This window comes from Sus scrofa, chromosome 12 (genome assembly GCF_054392235.1).
Source record: "Sus scrofa isolate SSC_HxYL_T2T_F1_AM1 chromosome 12, Sscrofa_HxYL_maternal_Yorkshire_Landrace_v2.0, whole genome shotgun sequence".
In the NCBI taxonomy this organism is placed as follows: domain Eukaryota; kingdom Metazoa; phylum Chordata; class Mammalia; order Artiodactyla; family Suidae; genus Sus; species Sus scrofa.
Genome location: NC_139394.1, coordinates 3,369,427 through 3,386,475, shown reverse-complemented (window position 1 = coordinate 3,386,475; position 17,049 = coordinate 3,369,427). Strand labels below are relative to the sequence as shown.

Here is a 17,049-nt window from a genome sequence, read left to right as displayed (position 1 = left end):
CACTTCTTTTCGGCAGGTCTCGAGTTGGGGATATACGGGTGTGTATCTTTACAATCACCTTTACTACGAAAGCAGGTCGTTCCCATCAGGATTTGAGAAGCAGAAAGAAGTATAAAAGCGAAAGAAAAATGGGTCAAGTTCCGCGACCTAAACACGGCCACGGGTTAAGGCGCCGGTGTTTTCTCCTTTTGGTCTTTGCTTCGGACACGGGTGCCTGGGGCCCCCCAGGCCCAGCACAGGCTGTCAGCATCCCCTGTGCTACACCCTCCACCAAAGTCCCTGATGTCTGAACAGCAGCCACCTCACTGTGTGCAGTTCATCCGCCAGCCGGGCTCCAGGCACCCTTGAGATTAGCGACGCGATGCCAAGGGGCCCTCCTTCTCTCACCACTGCTGCATCTAAACCACTCACTCAAATGCTCCCCGAGGCCTGCGGCAGTGCCGGTCACCAGGACAGCGCCCCCACGCAGGCCAAGGTCCTGTGCCCCGGAACTGCCGAGTGAACAAACAGAAGCCTAAACTTTCTTCTAAGAATTCCATGCTGATTTTTTAGAAATGAAACAAGGCTGTTAAGACTTTCATAAATTAGGAGGCATGTTGCCAAAGTCCATTTACTGGCCTCTTCCAGCAGGAGGTTTTTTCCAAAACATTTGCTGATTTGATGCCATTCAGAATCATGTAAATGGCCACATCCTTTGCACACAAAAAACAGTGACTCGACGTCATAAAAGCATTTCTTTTTATTTTTCAATTTTATTTTTTGTCTTTTTAGGGCCACACCCACGGAAGTTCCCAGGCTAGGGGTCGAATCAGAGCTGTAGCTGCCGGCCTACACCACAGCCACAGCAACGCTGGGATCCGAGCTGTGTCTGCGACCTACACCACAGCTCACGGCAATGCTGCATCCTTCACCCACTGAGCGAGGCCAGGGATCGAACATGCGTCCTCATGGATACTAGTTGAGTTCTTTACGGCTGAGCCACGACGGGAACTCCCATTTAAGTATTTCCTCATTAACATTCCTACTAAGGGGACACATCTTTCTATTCCATCACAAAACCTGTTCACTTGTTGAGCATTTAAGTACAGGGAACTGATGCAACATTATTTAAAGTAAAATGAGGCGATCCCGTCGTGGCTCAGTGGTTAACAAACCCGACACGCATCCATGAGGACACGGGTTCGATGCCTGGCCTCACAGTGGGTGAAGGATCCAGCGTTGCCCTGAGCTGTGGTGTACGTCGCAGACGCGGCTCGGATCCTGCACTGCTGTGGCTGTGGGGTAGGCCGGCAGCTGTAACTCCGATCTGACCCCTAACCTGGGAACCTCCATATGCCTCGGGTGTGGCCCTAAAAAGCAAAAGACAAAAAAGCAAACAAAAAAAAGTAAAATGACTTTTGTGCAACCGCGGTGTATTCGGAATGTTACTTTCCTAACAACCACACGCAGGGTCAGTGCGGCGGCCTTGCGGGTGGTCTGGGCCGGGGGCGTCCCTGGCCTCGCTCGCCCTCAGGCACCCCCACGTCCCCGCTGTTTCGCTGAGCTGCCCCGAGGCTCAGGCCTCCCCGGTGTGGCCACAGGCACGATCACCTCTGCAACTGGGTCACGGCTTGTTGCTGCGAGCCAGCGCCAACGCTCTCTGGCTTCTGTTTTCTTGAACGGTGGAAGAAAACAGACGTCCCCAAGGGACTAAAACCCCTGTGGAGGGTGGAGGGCCCGGCAGCCCACGTGTGGACTTGGTCTTTGAGGGAAAGGACCACAGAGGCGGGAGAGGGAGGGCCGATCTACTTGTGAATCATGAATTATTCCGCAGTAAGGAAATCGCAATGACACTGTTACTAAAGCTGCGTTAACTTTTTTCAACATTTCAAATGCACACAAAAATAACTCCCAGGGTACTTCCTGACTGCGAACGCTTTAGCGCATCTTACCGCGTGCTCGCCTCTCCCTCCGCACACGTACGTATGACGCCCGTGTCCGTGTATCTTTCCTCAGTCTGAGTAAACTCTAGACAGGACAGCCTTCCACCTCTATATACGCCCACGTGTATCCCCCAAAACAAGGGATGTTCTCTTAACGTAACCATGGCATGATGACCCAAATCTGGAAATTAACGTCGGTACAAACTACTAAAACGTGAAGACAAAAATAGTTTTTCCTAGATGCTGGGAGTGCCCTGGTGGCCTGGCGGTTAGCACTTGGTGCTTTCGCTGCTGTGGCCAGCCTTCAGTGCCCACTCTGGGAGCTGAACTCACACACCAAGGCGGAGCACACGGCGGCTAAAAAATACACACACACTCTCCCCCTTGGGATGCTTGTGGTCAAAGCCTGGCCGGGGGCACCTGTCCCTGCTTCTGCGTGGCAGCTGGTCTCAGACGGCAACACACCGGGAGCTACGGTCTAGATGTGCCGAGGCGGGCTTTCTCACCCCGTCCCCTCCTGCTCCTCACCCGTGGAGGCTGGCGACCCCCTCAGGGAGAAGGCGGCACAGACCAGGACCGCGGTCTGCACGCCTCTGCCCCTGGGCCGCGCGCCCCAGCGTGAAGAGGGCGGGGGGCGCCTCGATCCCCCGAGAGGCTTGGGCAGGAGGACCCGCAGTGTCTACGGGACGCTCCCAAACACGTACCTTTCCAGCCGGTGGGGAGGATGCGGGCCCGTTGCTGACACTCTTTTTGACGTGGTCCAGAGCCGCCCCAGGGCAGCCGGGAAGGGATGAGGCCGTCCTGGAGATGGAGCCCTGCGGACTCTTCTTAGAGCCTGGAATTCTGTGGAGGAAACAGAACACGTCAGGGGCTGTCTTGCTAAAGCTGCGGGGGCATTTCCAAAACTGAGTGGGAGAAGGAGCCGGAATTTCGAAGTCAAGCTTACAAGCCCATTAAAAAAAAAAAAAAAAAAAAAGGCCTGGCAAAGGCAAAAGAACAAAAAGCCAAAAGGAACTGTGACTGTCCCCTCGGGCTCCTCCGAAGCCGCGTCTTGCCCTTACGCCGTGGGAATGTCCCACACAGCCCTGGATTCTGCTCAAAACAGCAGAGAGCAAATTACAGTCAGAGTTCTTCCGAGATGAGAGTCTCGGTTTATCAGAAAGCCAAAGAGACCCCTCGAACGAGTCATCTGACTTCATCCGAACGTCGATGAAGCAGCAAAACTGCTCTAGTTCGGGAGTTCCCGTCGTGGCGCAGTGGTTAACGAATCCAACTAGGAACCATGAGGTTGCGGGTTCGGTCCCTGCCCTTGCTCAGTGGGTTAAGGATCTGGCGTTGCCGTGAGCTGTGGTGTAGGTTGCAGACACGGCTCGGATCCCCCTTTGCTGTGGCTCTGGCGTAGGCTGGTGGCTATGGCTCCGACTGGACCTCTAGCCTGGGAACCTCCATATGCCGCGGGAGAGGCCCAAGAAATAGCAAGAAGACAAAAAAAAAAAAAAAAAAAAAAAAAAAAAAACCTGCTCTAGTTCGCATGTCCTCATCCTCCAGGTCAGTGATAAGAAAAGGTACCTCAGGAGCTCCCGTCGTGGCGCAGTGGAAACGAATCCGACCGGGAACCATGAGGTTGCGGGTTCGATCCCTGGCCTCACTGTGAGCTGTAGTATAGGTCACAGATCCCGCATTGCTGTGGCTGTGGTGTAGGCTGGCAGCTGCAGCTCCAATTTGACCCCTAGCCTGGGAACCTCCATATGCCGTGGGTGTGATCCTAAAAAAAAAAAAGGTATCTTCTGGGAGTTCCCACTGTGTTAAGAGTCCAACTGCAGCAGCTTGGGTCACTACGGAGGTGTGGGTTTGAGCCCTGGCCCAACGCAGTGGATTAAAGCTGTGGTGCAAGTTGCAGCTGTGGCTGGGATTCAATCCTTGGGGCCTAGGAACTTCCATATGCCGTCGGTGCAGCCATTTAAAAAAAAAAAAAAGAACAGAAAAGGCACCTTCTGGAGGCCTCCACCCTCTGGCTACACAGCCTCTGCCTTCCGACAGGCCACTTCGCTGCCCACATGACCGCTCCCCCCACCGAGGAAGGCACGCGGGCAAGCCAACATCCAGACGGTCTCGTCTCACTTGGGGCAACAACAGAGAATACCAGGCCAGCTTGCCATCTGCGTTCCGAGCCGTCTCAACGGGGCCCACGGATGGACTCCTGCTCTGACCTTCCCAGAGGCCCTGACTCGGCCTCGGCGGCCAGGCAGACATGGTTGAAAATGCCCTTCCCCGCAGCCACGCTCCACGACACAGGGCTGGGGACACGGGGCTGGCGGGCTGCTCAAGAGCCCACTCCCGGGGGCTCCCTATTACTGCCGCGCGGGAAGGGCCCAGAGGCGCAAGCTGGGGGCGAGCCTGTTACCGCAGGTAGAAGAGCACGTAGGCCTGCTGGTTCAGAACCACCTTGATGTTGCTGGCGTGGACCAAGGAGTCGTTCATCTGGTACCACTGTCCGCTGCTGGCCTGAAGCACAGGGTGTGGACGAAAACAAAACAAAACAATCAACACCCGTGAGCCTTCCTTTTAAAAAGAGAAGTTCCTTCCTTTTAAAAAGAGGAGTTCCCGCCGTGGCGCAGTGGTTAATGAAGCCGACTGGGAACCATGAGGTTGCGGGTTCGATCCCTGGCCTCGCTCAGGGGTTAAGGATCCGGCGTTGCCATGAGCTGTGGTGTAGGTCGCAGACGCGGCTCGGATCCTGCGTTGCTGTGGCTCTGGCGTAGGCCCGCAGCTACAGCTCCAACTGGACCCCTAGCCTGGGAACCTCCATAAGCCACGGGAGCGGCCCTAGAAAAGGCAAAAAACAAAAAACCAAAAACAAAAAAAAGAGAGAGAAGAAAGAAATTTCTGTTGTCACATATACCCAAGTGCTGACTAGCCAGCAATGACTACATATTAAAACGTCACATATGCGTCCAACTCTGAACGTGCCCCCAAGTGTCCTGGAGTCCCCCCTCTTCCCTGGCACCCCAAAAGATGCACGCTTTCCCTCTGGAAGGCTATCTGGGCAGGAGGTCTGGTGGGCACAGCACCCCCCCACCCCAATTCCTGGCCTTCCTGAGACCTCTCCAGGGATCTAAGGACGGGGCCCTGGGAGCAGCCCCCTCCAGGGTCTCATCGCAGGGGCAGGAGGGGAACAGTTCCAAAGACATCCCTGCGCCCCACGAAGCAGCACAACTGCAGAACACGGCCGCTTTCCAGGGAACAAACGTTCCGCAGAGGCCACAGCCGCACGTGCGCACGTGGGCGCTGGACCCGTCCCCCAGAGGCAGCAGGCATTCGGCCAGCTAAGGGGCCGGACACGGATGCAGGAGCCACGGACCTTCACGTAGCAGTAATAGTGGCCGGCGTGGCAGCTGTAGCCCGAGTGGACCAGGACGGCGTAGAGCCCGTACAGGACGGGCTCGCCGTTACTCTGGGACATGTAGGGACGGATGTTCAGGAACTCCGGATAGCCGACCTCCTGCGTGAAAACCAGGGAACAGGCGATTACGATTCATCCCTGAGCCCGAGGGCCACGCCAAAGGCACGGTCAGCCGGTCTTCACCAGCGCGGGCAAGGGGCCCAGGGCAAGGCTGAGGCTGGGAGCCTTCTAGTCAATGAGTAAGAAAGAAGCAGAGGCGTTCCCGCTGTGGCTCAGTGGCAACCCACCCGACGAGTATCTATGAGGATGTGGGTTCAATCCCTGGCCTCACTCAGTGGGTTAAGAATCCAGCGTGGCCGTGAGCTGTGGTGCACGTTGCAAACGCAGCTCGGATCCCTCGGTGCTGTGGCTGTGGCTTAGGGTGGCAGCTGCAGCTCTGATTCGACCCCTAGCCTGGGAATTTCCACATGCCACGGGGGTGGCCCCAAAAAAGTGACAAGAAAAAGCAGCAGCGAAGGGATCCCTCACAATGCAGTGAGTTAAGGACCCGGTGTTGTCACTGCTGTGGCTCTGGTTACAGCTGCAGCAGGGTTCAATCCCTGGCCCAGGAACTTCCGCAGGCGACAGTGGCGCAGCTTAAAAAAAAAAAGAGAAGAAAAAGCAGCGGAGAGGTGTTTGTCTTTTCACTGCCCGGTTGGGGGACTTGGTGCACTCCCGTCTCTGCTGTGCATTCAAGCTACTAGCTCTCTCACCACCTGGGTCCCATGTGTGAAATGAGGCTTGTCCAGTCTCTCCCCTGCCACCAGGCGGGAACACTGGAGGAGGAGGAAAGGGGACAGGGCTGGGATTTGGCTGGTCAGGAAAAAAGGTGCTGACTCCACACAGTGAAACAGTAGGTTAAAATTTTTAACCTGGTGGATCGGGATAAAGGCCACGCCAAAGTTAATTTCAGAAATCAACCATCTTGCAAAAGAAAATACTATCGAATGTGATCTTTTAACCACAGGGATATAACACACCTGCACTTCTGCCTGTCCACACACTGACTTCTAAAACCGAAGTGTAATTCACACAGAGTGCAAAGCACAGCTCTGAGCGCAGGTGAGGGAGTGCTGACCAGTGGCTGCTGGCAGCAACCCACCCTCCCATCAAGGGACAGATGCTGACCCTGAGAGGCCCTCCCCTCCGCGTAAGCACCACCCTTCAAGTCCCGTGGCCAGCGGTTACTTCTGCCTGTTCCTGGGCTTCCTGTCATTTGGTACTTATCTTCTTTTGATCAACAGAATGTCATGATATTCACCTGCGAATTTTTTTGTCTTCTATCGGCAATCTCGGTCTCAAGAGCCACTGTGCTCAACAGGCTCAGGAGCCCCCGTCTCATCCTGTGAGACAGGGGGCTGAAACCAAACAGACTGGTGTCTCTCAAACTGCGTTCTAATGGAAGGCTGGCTCCAGGAGACGTCACGGTGAAACGCGAGCTCCTCAGGGCAGCAGCATGGTGACCTGTCACCAGTGATGAACTCCCACTGGTGTCCCAGCACCTCACACGGTATGGTGCAATGTGAGGAATGAATGATTCCCACAACACCTAAGTTGAGAAAATTCTTCATAACAAATTCCCCTTCGAGATTCAAAATGCAAGGCAGCTTAATAAAGGCTCTGAGAAGGTCTGCAAGTAAAAAGAATTACTGGGAGTTCCTGTTGTGGCTCAGCAGGTTAAGAACCTGACACAGTCTCCATGAGGATGAAGGTTTGATCCCCGGCCTCACTCAGTGGAAAAGGATCTGGCATTGCCACAAGCTGCAGCATAGGTCTCAGATTCGGCTTGAATCCAGCATTGCGGTGTAGGCCTGCAACTGTAGCTCCAATCTGACCCCTGGCCTGGGAACATCCACATGTCTCAGGTGAGGCCTTAAAATGAAAAAAAAAAAAAAAAAAAAAGAACTATTTAGGAGCTCCCTAATGGCCTAGTGGTTAAGGATCCAGCATTGTCACTGCTGTGGCACATGCTTGATCCCAGAACCTTCCCATGCTCCAAAAACCAAAACAAAGCTATGTAACTTTGGCTTGGTGTTTCCCAGCTCAGTGCAATACAGCACATCTTCTTTCCAAGTACCACACTGCTGTCTGCAGACACCAGTTTGGGAAGTGCCAACCCAAGCAAGGTCCCTGCCACTGACAACTGAGAGCAGATCAACAGGCTCTTAGGAAGCAAAGCATCTTCTATTAAATTGCCATGTGGGGAGTTCCTGTTGTGGCACAGTGGATAACAAATCCGACTAGGAACCATGAGGTTGCGGGTTCAATCCCTGGCCTTGCTCAGTGGGTTAAGGATCTGGCGTTGCCGTGAGCTGTGGTGTAGGTCACAGATGCGGCTCAGATCTCGCGTGGCTGTGGCTCTAGTGGAGGCTGGCGGCTAGAGCTCTGATTCGACCCCTAGCCTGGGAACCTCCATATGCCACGGGAGCAGCTCAAGAAAAGGCAAAAAGACAAAAAAACATAAAAAATAAAAAATAGCCAGTTCTTATTGTGGCACAATGGGATCGGCAACATCTCTGCAGTGCCAGGACGCAAGTTTGATCCCCAACCCAGCACAGTGGGTTAAACGATGCAGCGCTGTGGCAGATGCAGTCTAAGCTGCAACTGTGCCTCCGATCTGATCCCTGGCCAGGAACTTCCATATGCTGTGGAGTGGCCAAAAAAAAAGAAAAACAACTTGGGCTGCAGGATGTTCTCTCATAGGGCAGCAGGTTAAGGATTTGGTGGTTGTGGCACTGCCACAACTACAGTGTGCGTTTGATACCTGGCCCAGGAACTTCCACAGGTCACAAGTATGACCAAAAAATAATAATAAAAAAAAATTTAAATTGAATTATAGGGAGTTCCCTGGCAGCCTAGTGGGTTGAGGATCCAGCATTGTTACTGCTGTGGCTCAGACTCAATCCCTGGCCCAGGAATTTTTGCATGCCACAGGTGCAGCCAAATAAATTAAACTACAGTTGATTTTTTTTTTTTTTTTTGCCTTTCTAGGGCTGCTCCCACAGCATATGGAGCCGCATCTTTGATCTACACCACAGCTTACGGCAACGCCGGATCCTTAACCCAATGAGCAAGCCCAGGGATTGAACCTGGAACCTCATGGTTCCTGGTCGGATTCGTTAACCACTGAGCCACGATGGGAACTCCTACAGTTGATTTTCAATGTTGTGCTAGTTTCGAGCATACAGCAAAGTGATTAAGTTACGTATACATTTGTTTGCAGATTCTTTTCCATTATAGGTTATTACAGGATACTGAGCATGGTTCCCTGTGCTGTATTAGCAGCTCCTGGTTCCTTATCTACATACAGTAGTTTGCTAACCCCAAGCCTCGAACTTCTCTCTCTGCTCCCCTTTGGTAATCATACATTCGTTTTCTATGTCTGTGAGTCTACTCTGTTCTTTAAATAAGTTCATTTGGGAGTTCCTCTCATGGCTCAGTGGTAACGAACAGGTTCAATCCCCGGCCTTGCTCAGTGGTTAAGGATCCGGTGTTGCCGTGAGCTGTGGTGTAGGTCGCAGACACGGCTCGGATCTGGTGTTGCTGTGGCTGTGGGGTAGGCCGGCAGCTACAGCTCCGATTGGACCCCTAGCCTGGAAATCTCCATATGGCGCAGGTGCGGCCCAGAAAAGACCAAAAAAAAGATAACTAAGTTCATCTGTAACTATTTAGAGTCCACAAATAAGTGCTATCTTGACACCTGCCTTTGTCTGACTTACTCAGAATGACCGTCTCTAGGTCTATCCGAGTTGCTACAAATGGCGTTCATTCATTCCCTCGCAGAGCTAAGCAACACCCCACTGTGTGTGGACACACACCGCGTCCGCCTTCTCCGTTCCTCTGTCACGGGCATTCAGGCGGCTCCCGCGTCCTGACTTCTGTAAACAGTGCTGCTGTGAACACCAGGGTGCGTGGATCTGTTTTTAACGAGTTTTCTCCAGACACGCACCCAGGAGTGGGGCTGCTGGATCGCACAGCAGCTCTATTTCAGGGTTTCAAGGACCCTCCCTTCTGCTCTCCATCGTGGCCGCACGTCACCTGCCTCCATCTTAACCAAGCGGCTCCCAGGCAGCCTGGCGCAGGCGCGGCTGCCAGCGCTCACCTTGGTGATCTTGCCCCCGCTGAAGTTGGCAAAGCGCTTGAGCGAGAGCGTCAGGACGTTGGAGGTCCTGTGGATGGTGAAGCGCTTGCTGGCTGGAACCTTCTTCTTGCATCTGCGAGGAAGGGGACAGGGGAGCTGTCAGCTGAGGCTCTCACGGGTGTTGTCCCCATGCTGGGTTAAGGTCGCAACATCAGGAACAACCGCTCTTTCATAAGGGGTCCTTTTTTTTTCCCCTTTCTTTTTTGGTCTTATTTTAGGGCCGCACCTGCAGCATATGGAGGTTCTCAGGCTAGGGGTCCAATCAGAGCTGCAGCCACTGGCCTACGCCAGAGCCACAGCCATGCCAGATCTGAGCTACGTCTGCGACCTACACCCCAACTCATGGCAACGCCAGATCCTTAACCCACTGAGCGAGGCCAGGGACTGAACCCGCAACCTCATGGTTCCTAGTCAGATTTGCCTCCGCTGTGCCACAACGGGAACTCCAGGGGTCTTCTCAAATGAACTGTGCACCCTTTGCAGCCGTAACAAGGCAATTGACACCACCTCGGGGAAGGAAGGCTGTGCCAGGGCAACAAGCCCTGGAGAAAGGTGGAGATTCGAAAGCAAAAACGAAGCGCTTTCCCCCCGGGGGGCTGAATGAGATGAGCAGATGAGGAACTTTGGGCTAAAGCAGGAAAAGCAAATTCAGGCAGATGGGACTGAGCGATAAACAGGCCGGCAGGAAATCACTGAAAGCAGAGCCAGGAGACAAGGAAATGAAAGGGGAGACGATCCAGGCAAAGGTGAAGAGCTTCTAGAGCTACGGGAGGCGAGCTGAGGGCGTAAAAAGCAAGCTTTACGCACAGTATCCTAAACCCTAAACCTGAAGCGCACAGCGGAGGAAGCCGTCTCTGGCCCTCGCCGCTTTTCAGCGCCACGGCTATGAAGTGAAACGCCCACACACGGAGACTGCGCAGCCCGCAAAGGCAGGTCAGGGTCACGTCCGCTGAGATGGAAAAACTCCCGGTGACGGCCCCAGGCGGACAGAGACGCCGCGGAGCGCGCTCACGCAGGAGCGGACGCCACACCCAGGCGGCCCCTGGCGCGCCTCGGTTTCCTCCTCCCGTGCAATGGGGTGAGCACAGTCCCTGCTTCACACGCGAGGGCACGAGAGGCACAGAACACGGGGACCAGCGCGGAGCAAGCGCCGTGCAGCATCTGCCAGGACGGCCACGGCTAGAGCCCTTCATTCGTTGTGTCGAGGGCTCTAGTTTTAAGCCACATCGACGCCCTTCAAGAAGGGGGACAGTGGTCACCTCCAAGGGCAAGAGGGAGGGAGGGGACGCCAGGTTAGGTGACATATTCTGTCATTCGGGACAGCTCGATCTTCTTGCCACGAGCAAGATGAAACTTACTTTGCGCACATGTAGGCGTTCTCGCCACTCAGGACATCTGGTTTCACGAACAGCTCCAGAGCACGCACGATGTTCGCGGCTTGCTGCGACAGAAGGACAGAAACAGGGAATACACAGCAGAAGAAAAGGGCTGACTCCAGAAATGCCACATGGAAGGCCTTTTTCGGGCTGAGGCAGCAAATCCCAGCACTGCTGGCCGCCACCTTCTGGGAGTCAGAACATCGAAGGGGAACGGGAGCCGGGCCGTCACTCTGCTCTGCGGACGAGGCTGAGCCCCGCGGGGTCTCAAGGCCACAGCAGGTCAGGTCCCAGCTAAGCATCCGGCTCAGAGCGCGCTGAGACGGGAGCACCGGGCCCGGACACGCGGCATCACCAGAGAGCTGCCCCAGCTCGCTCAGGCTCCTTCTCAAACCCTGCACTCAGAGCTGTTCCTGGTCACACTTCAGAGCACAAAGCTGCGCTTTTCCCTCTTTTAAAAAAAGGAACACACAGAGGGAAGAGGCTGGAAGGAAATATGCAACATGACGGCTACGTTGAGGCAGCAGGACTCTGAGGCTCCTTCCTGACCTTCTGGATAACACGCTTTATCGGGTCCTGCCCTCTCCCTCCCTGTCCCAGTGCAACGGGAAGAGCAGGGCGGGGTCTGTACCCGGATCTCCAGGGCCACATCCAAGTAGGGGTCGTAGGTGTCCGAGACGCTCTTGCACACGGAGCACTTCACTGCGGGGGAACAAGGCGGTGGTGGGCGGGTGCAGAGGGGCCCCCCAGCCCCACCCCGGGGATGGAGAGAGCTCAAGAGGGGAGGAGGGCAGACCACTTCCCAGCCTGGCCGGCAGCTTTGCTCGGGGAACCCCTCCCGGGAACAAGACCCCCAGCAAAGCAGCGGGCAGGGCTGCAGCACGCAGACCAGGCTGCAGGCCTCCGGGGCCCGGTGGGTCGAGCTGGGCATTTCCGGTTAATACTTGAGTCCCCGGCCAGAAGGGGCAGAGAAGGTCCCCCACTTACCCCGCGATCTGAGATAGCCTCCAAAGATCTGATGGACCAAAGTTGTAGCCTGCGTCTGACGATCCAACCTGGAGAAAGCCCGCAACCCGTCAGGAGGAGGGCAGGCCGCCGGCACCCTGCCAGCCCCCATCTTGTCACCTGCTCAGTGTGAGGCTGGGCAAGGCGGCCACACCACCGAGTCCCACCCGCTCAGCAGCAGCTCCAGCCACAGGTCTCCCGTTGTGTTCTCACCCACGTGGCCCGCTCCCCAGAGGCCGCCTTGGGCCTTTGACACCCTCCTGCCCCCGCGGGAGACAGCCTCACCTCTGACAGCACAGAAAGGACCTGTGCGTCACCTCGTCTCAACGAACAGATGCGCCCCCACAAGCCCCTCGTCCTGCCAGCACCCCGCTCCTTCCGGAGGGTGCACGTACACGCTGTCTATCTGGGGAGAGCAGGAGGGCAAGCAGGAACAGCCCCACCCTTGAACTCTCTCAGCAAGACAGCCTGGGGTCAGGCAGACCTGGATTCAATCCCCCAGCCCCAGAGCCACTAAAGAGTCCTACTGCGCCTGCAGCTGCGGCTACTCATGTGAGGAAGATTCTGGAAAAAACGCTCTACATCTAGCCTCTGCTCCTGGTTTCGTTTGCAATGCACTGAATCTGGCTCAGACTCGCTCCTCTGAGACTGTCCAAAGCCTCCGGGACACAAAGGCAGCTGACCTCCTGGTCTCTCGGCGGGCGCACCACTGCACACTTGCCCGACGAGCACCTCCTCCACCCGCCCGCCCACTCTCTGCCTCCTGCCCCTGAGCCCCCCCCGCCTCCTCAGTCACCAGGGGTGCAGGGCAGGAGACCAAAGGGGAAAACGAGGGTCCTGAACAAGAAACGTAAAGATAGCGAGGCAGGAACCCCTCGTGCCCCTGCAGGAAAAGCCGCCCCATCAGCCTGTGCTCCACTGTGCGGCCTGAAGGGGGCGCCCGAGGCAAGAGCGAGCTGACCTCCAGATCCCCGGGTAAAGGAAAGCCAGGCGCTGCCAGTAAAAACTGGTGAGGGGCAGCCCCTGGGAGCAGCAGGAAGCCAGAGAGGCTGAACTGAGACCCAAAAAAAATCAGTCAGAGAGGTGGACGCCCACTGGGAACAGGAGGCCTTAAAACCAAGAGAAAGTGACCAACAGGAGAGAAAAGTCCCTGAACTCAGAACTGAACTTGGAGGTGCCCATGGGAGGGGCTCGGGAAGCGGCGAGAGCATGGGGACCGCGGGGAGGGGTTGGCTGAGACCCCAGACCCCAACACCAGGCCCCTGGAAACAGAAACCATCAAATGTGCAAACCAGGAACCAAAAAACATTCCCAGGAATTAAGACAAAGCAACGCCAGCGCGCTCCCTGGGGCAGAGGCCCTTCCCAGCAGCGCAAAGGCGGACCGCTTTCCCAGGCCGTGGTGGTGACCCTGCACAGTCACAAAGGAGACAGCCCACCTGGGGGGTGGCACCCCGATTCACCAGGTCTAAGTTATTCCACAGATCTTTACACCGTGACACCTAGAACAGGGCTGATCCAGAAGCGATGGTGCTGAAGGCAGACACGTAGGGACATTTTCCTGTCCAAGCGTCCAGGGTCAGTCAGCCTCCAGCTCCCACTGGTCCAGTCCCTGCTATCTGGGAAAACTGGCCATGATGCTCAGCTCCAGAACATGGCTGTGAAACTGCCAGACTCCAAAGAAAATAAAGACCAAACGACTTGGAGAGTGGGACCAGCCCTAGGCTTCCAGACCCTGCATCTCAGCCTGGGTGGTCTGGGGTCCCTGCATATGCACGTATTCACATTTATTTATTTTCGTCTTTTGGGGGCCATGCCCATGGCATATGGAAGTTCCCAGGACAGGGGTTGAAATCAGAGCTGTGGCCACCGGTCGCAGCCACACCAAATCTGAGCCCCGTCTGAGACCTACACCACAGCTCACAGCAACGCCAGATCCTTAACCCCAGAGTGAGGCCAGGGATCGAACCCATATCCCCATGGATATGAGTCGGGTTCCTTTCCACTGAGCCACAGCAGGAATTCCCTGTTTATTTATTTTTATTTGGGGCTGCACCCATGGTATACGGAGGTTCCTGGGCCAGGCATCCAACAGGGCCACAGCAGTGACAATGCCAAACCCTTAACCCCTAGGCGACCAGGGAACTCCTTAACTGGGAGTTAAGACTGAAGCGGCAAAGGTGGGGACGAATGTGGGAGGAGGATATTAAGTCTGATGTGCTCCTCACGCACTAGGACTTGGGCAGGAGGGAGGAGAGGGCAGTGAAGGACACATTAACAGCCGGCAACCAAAGTCCCCAAAAGAGGAGCAGGGCACCAGGGGACAGGGCCGAGCTGTCACTGGAACAAAGACACAGGTCTTCCTGAATTCCAAAAGAAAGTTTAAAAATGAACAAGCAGAAAGACACCCGACAGAGAGACAGGCACAGTGAAGACGGCCCAGCTAATAATGATACAATCTGGGCGTTCCTGCCATGCAATGGGTTAAGGATCCGGGGGTGTCTCTGTGGCAATGTGGGTTTGATCCCTGACCTGGCACAGTGGGTTAGGGATCTGGTGTGGCTGCAGCTGTGGTGTAGGTCACAGCTAGGGCTCAGATTCAATCCCTGGCCCAGGAACTTCCAGATGCCATGGGGGTGGCCATTAAAAAATAGTAATGAGGAGTTCCTGTCGTGGCACAGTGGTTAACGAATCCGACTAGGAGCCATGAGGTTGCGGGTTTGGTCCCTGCCCTTGCTCAGTGGGTTGCCGTGAGCTGTGGTGTAGGTTGCAGACGCGGCTCGGATCCCGCATTGCTGTGGCTCTGGCGTAGGCCGGTGGCTACAGCTCCGATTCAACCCCTAGCCTGGGAACCTCCATATGCCGCGGGAGCGGCCCAAGAAACAGCAACAACAACAACAACAACAACAACAAAAAAAATAGTAATGATAACAATAAAATCTGACCGACCACACTTCAATCCCAACAATAAAAGATGAAGGAGCTGGACTTAAGGGTAAAAGAAGCAGTTTTTTTTTTTTTTTTTGTCTCTTTGGCATTTCTTGGGCCGCTCCCGCGGCATATGGAGGTTCCCAGGCCAGGGGTCTAATCGGAGCTGTAGCCACCAGCCTATGCTAGGGCCACAGCAACACAGGATCCAAGCCGCGTCTGCAGCTTATACCACAGCTCACGGCAATGCCAGATCGTTAACCCACTGAGCAAGGGCAGGGACCAAACCCGCAACCTCATGGTTCCTAGTCGGATTCGTTAACCACTGCGCCACGACGGGAACTCCAAGAAGCAGTTTTTTAACAGTCTTGCAAAGCAGCCACCTCAAAGGGACCGGGCGTGAGAGACACAGGAGGAAGGGGCTGACGGGAAGCTTTGGGAAGCGGGGCTCATGCTCCACGGGCACAGCAGCGTTTTCAAACCAAACGGCATCAGATGTGACAAAGAAGGACACCCTAACGCTAAAGCCTCCAGCTCTCGAGGACCGCAGAAATGTCGTGTACATCCCGCCACGGCCGCCTCTGCAGAGAGAGGCCGTGAGAGGAGTCGGGGAGGCGGCTGAAGCCCGCCCTCTTCTGCCCCCCAGCTTTCCTGCGGGCTTCAGGTTCCTCCAGAAAGACGGAATTCCTATCACCCCGCCCTTGGCACAAAGATAACGACGAGCTTTGTGAGAGACAGGAAAAGTCCCCGCTGGCAGCAGAAGGCCCTCGAAGAGATTGAGCAAAGCACTTCCCTCCATGAGCGGCTGAGCCGGCGGCGATGGGGCCACGTGCCCGCCTGAGGGCAGCCGCACGCGGGTGGGGGGAAGGGGGGCACGTACTTGGCACAGCCGCTCAGGCAGGCCTTCTGCATGGCATCGATGGTGTAGCGCAGAAACTCGTGCGCGTCCTCCTGGTTCCCAAAGCGGAAATGCCGGGCGATCTCTAAGGAGGGAAGGAAGAAGCCTCAGGCCGGCAGGGAAGGGCTCTCGCCTTCGCCTCCACGTCCCACTGCCGTCGGTCTCCCCGCCAAGGGCGAGGGGGCCCAGGACTAGAGGGCGAGTGAAGCAAAAGGAGCCCCGCCTGACGCCCCGCGGTCCCGCCAGGCCTCACAGCAGTGACCTCAGTGAGACCCGGGCCTGGAAGCCCCCGCGCGTAACAGGAAGCACGGACGCCTCCCACTCCGAGCGCCGAGGAGGACGGGCCCCCCACTGACGATGCAGCTGCTTTCCCAGGAGCACCACGGACCACGGTGGGGCATCACCATCGCATCGCAAGGCAAGCTACAGACTTCAAAACCCAACGGGCCCAGCTTTTCGGCCAGAGCAAAGGAAATCTGACCTTCGTGGCCCATGGACACGGGGTCCTCTGGCTTTGAGAAAAGGCCTGGCCGCCCACCCTTACCCACTTCTCACCTCCTGCCCTCGTTCCTGCTCCACCACCTGCCCAAAACACACGGCCTCCGCCCAGCGGCACCTGCCAGTGGGGGTCTCCACCACCCTGCGTGGGCCGCCCCATGTCCAGCCCCAGGACGGGCTCTGGTCTGCTGTGGCCTGTGCACCGAGATGCTGGGACACGTAGCTGGGGCTCTGAGCACCCGCCTCTCGGTGCCCCCCTCCCCGGCCCCCGGGGCAGGCGGCCGCTCTTACTCCTCAGGTCCCGGATGAAGGACACGGGCTTGATGGCGTTGCCGCTGTTGGCGAAGGCCTGGACGATGTGGTTCTGCATCACGCACAGCATGCAGAAGCTGCCCTGGTGACCTGCGGGCAGTGACAGGGGTCCTGGTGAGGACATGCAGAAGCTGCCCTGGTGACCTGCGGGCAGCGACACGGGGTCCTGGTGAGGACATGCAGACAACACGCCCCCACCCCACAGAGAGGGCTGTGCAGCCCGGGCCGACCCCTGAGCCTGCAGCCCCAGGGAGGGCGCGCGGCCGCCACGCAGCCCAAGAAGTCTGTTCCCAAATGCAGGCGAGAACAACGCTTCCTCGGGCCGCCAAGCTGTAGCTCCTGATCAACAGCCTGGAGAACTCAGGCTTTCCGACACCTCCTTCGTCTGTCTCCAGAGGGGGGACCTCTGCCCTGCTGCTCCCAGGAGACACCAGGCTCAGCCAGCTCTGGGGAGCCACCCCCGCCCCCAGCTCTGCAGCTTGGCCACCCCAGGACACCAGGACCATCCACACAGACCAGAGGCCACCT

At 56.4% G+C, this 17,049-nt stretch overlaps 1 protein-coding gene across 19 annotated transcripts in view; it reads right to left on the bottom strand.

Moving 5' to 3' along the window:
- Positions 1-17,049, bottom strand: part of USP36 (ubiquitin specific peptidase 36) — a 39,533-nt gene that overhangs the window by 11,162 nt on the left and 11,322 nt on the right. For 12 of the 19 annotated variants that reach the window (XR_014820630.1, XR_014820631.1, XM_084983401.1 and 9 more), the window contains 9 exons: positions 16,501-16,665; positions 15,694-15,796; positions 11,869-11,936; positions 11,513-11,583; positions 10,864-10,946; positions 9,467-9,578; positions 5,284-5,424; positions 4,327-4,427; positions 2,627-2,765 (listed from right to left, as the gene is read on the bottom strand). Coding sequence is in view for 17 of the 19 variants with exons in the window: in XM_084983401.1 (XP_084839527.1) it covers positions 2,627-2,765; positions 4,327-4,427; positions 5,284-5,424; positions 9,467-9,578; positions 10,864-10,946; positions 11,513-11,583; positions 11,869-11,936; positions 15,694-15,796; positions 16,501-16,665 (983 nt within the window). In the remaining 2 variants the exon portion in view is untranslated. The remainder of the gene's footprint in view (positions 1-2,626; positions 2,766-4,326; positions 4,428-5,283; positions 5,425-9,466; positions 9,579-10,863; positions 10,947-11,512; positions 11,584-11,868; positions 11,937-15,693; positions 15,797-16,500; positions 16,666-17,049) is intronic. The other 7 variants (XM_084983413.1, XM_084983412.1, XM_084983414.1 and 4 more) reach the window with 1 other exon arrangement.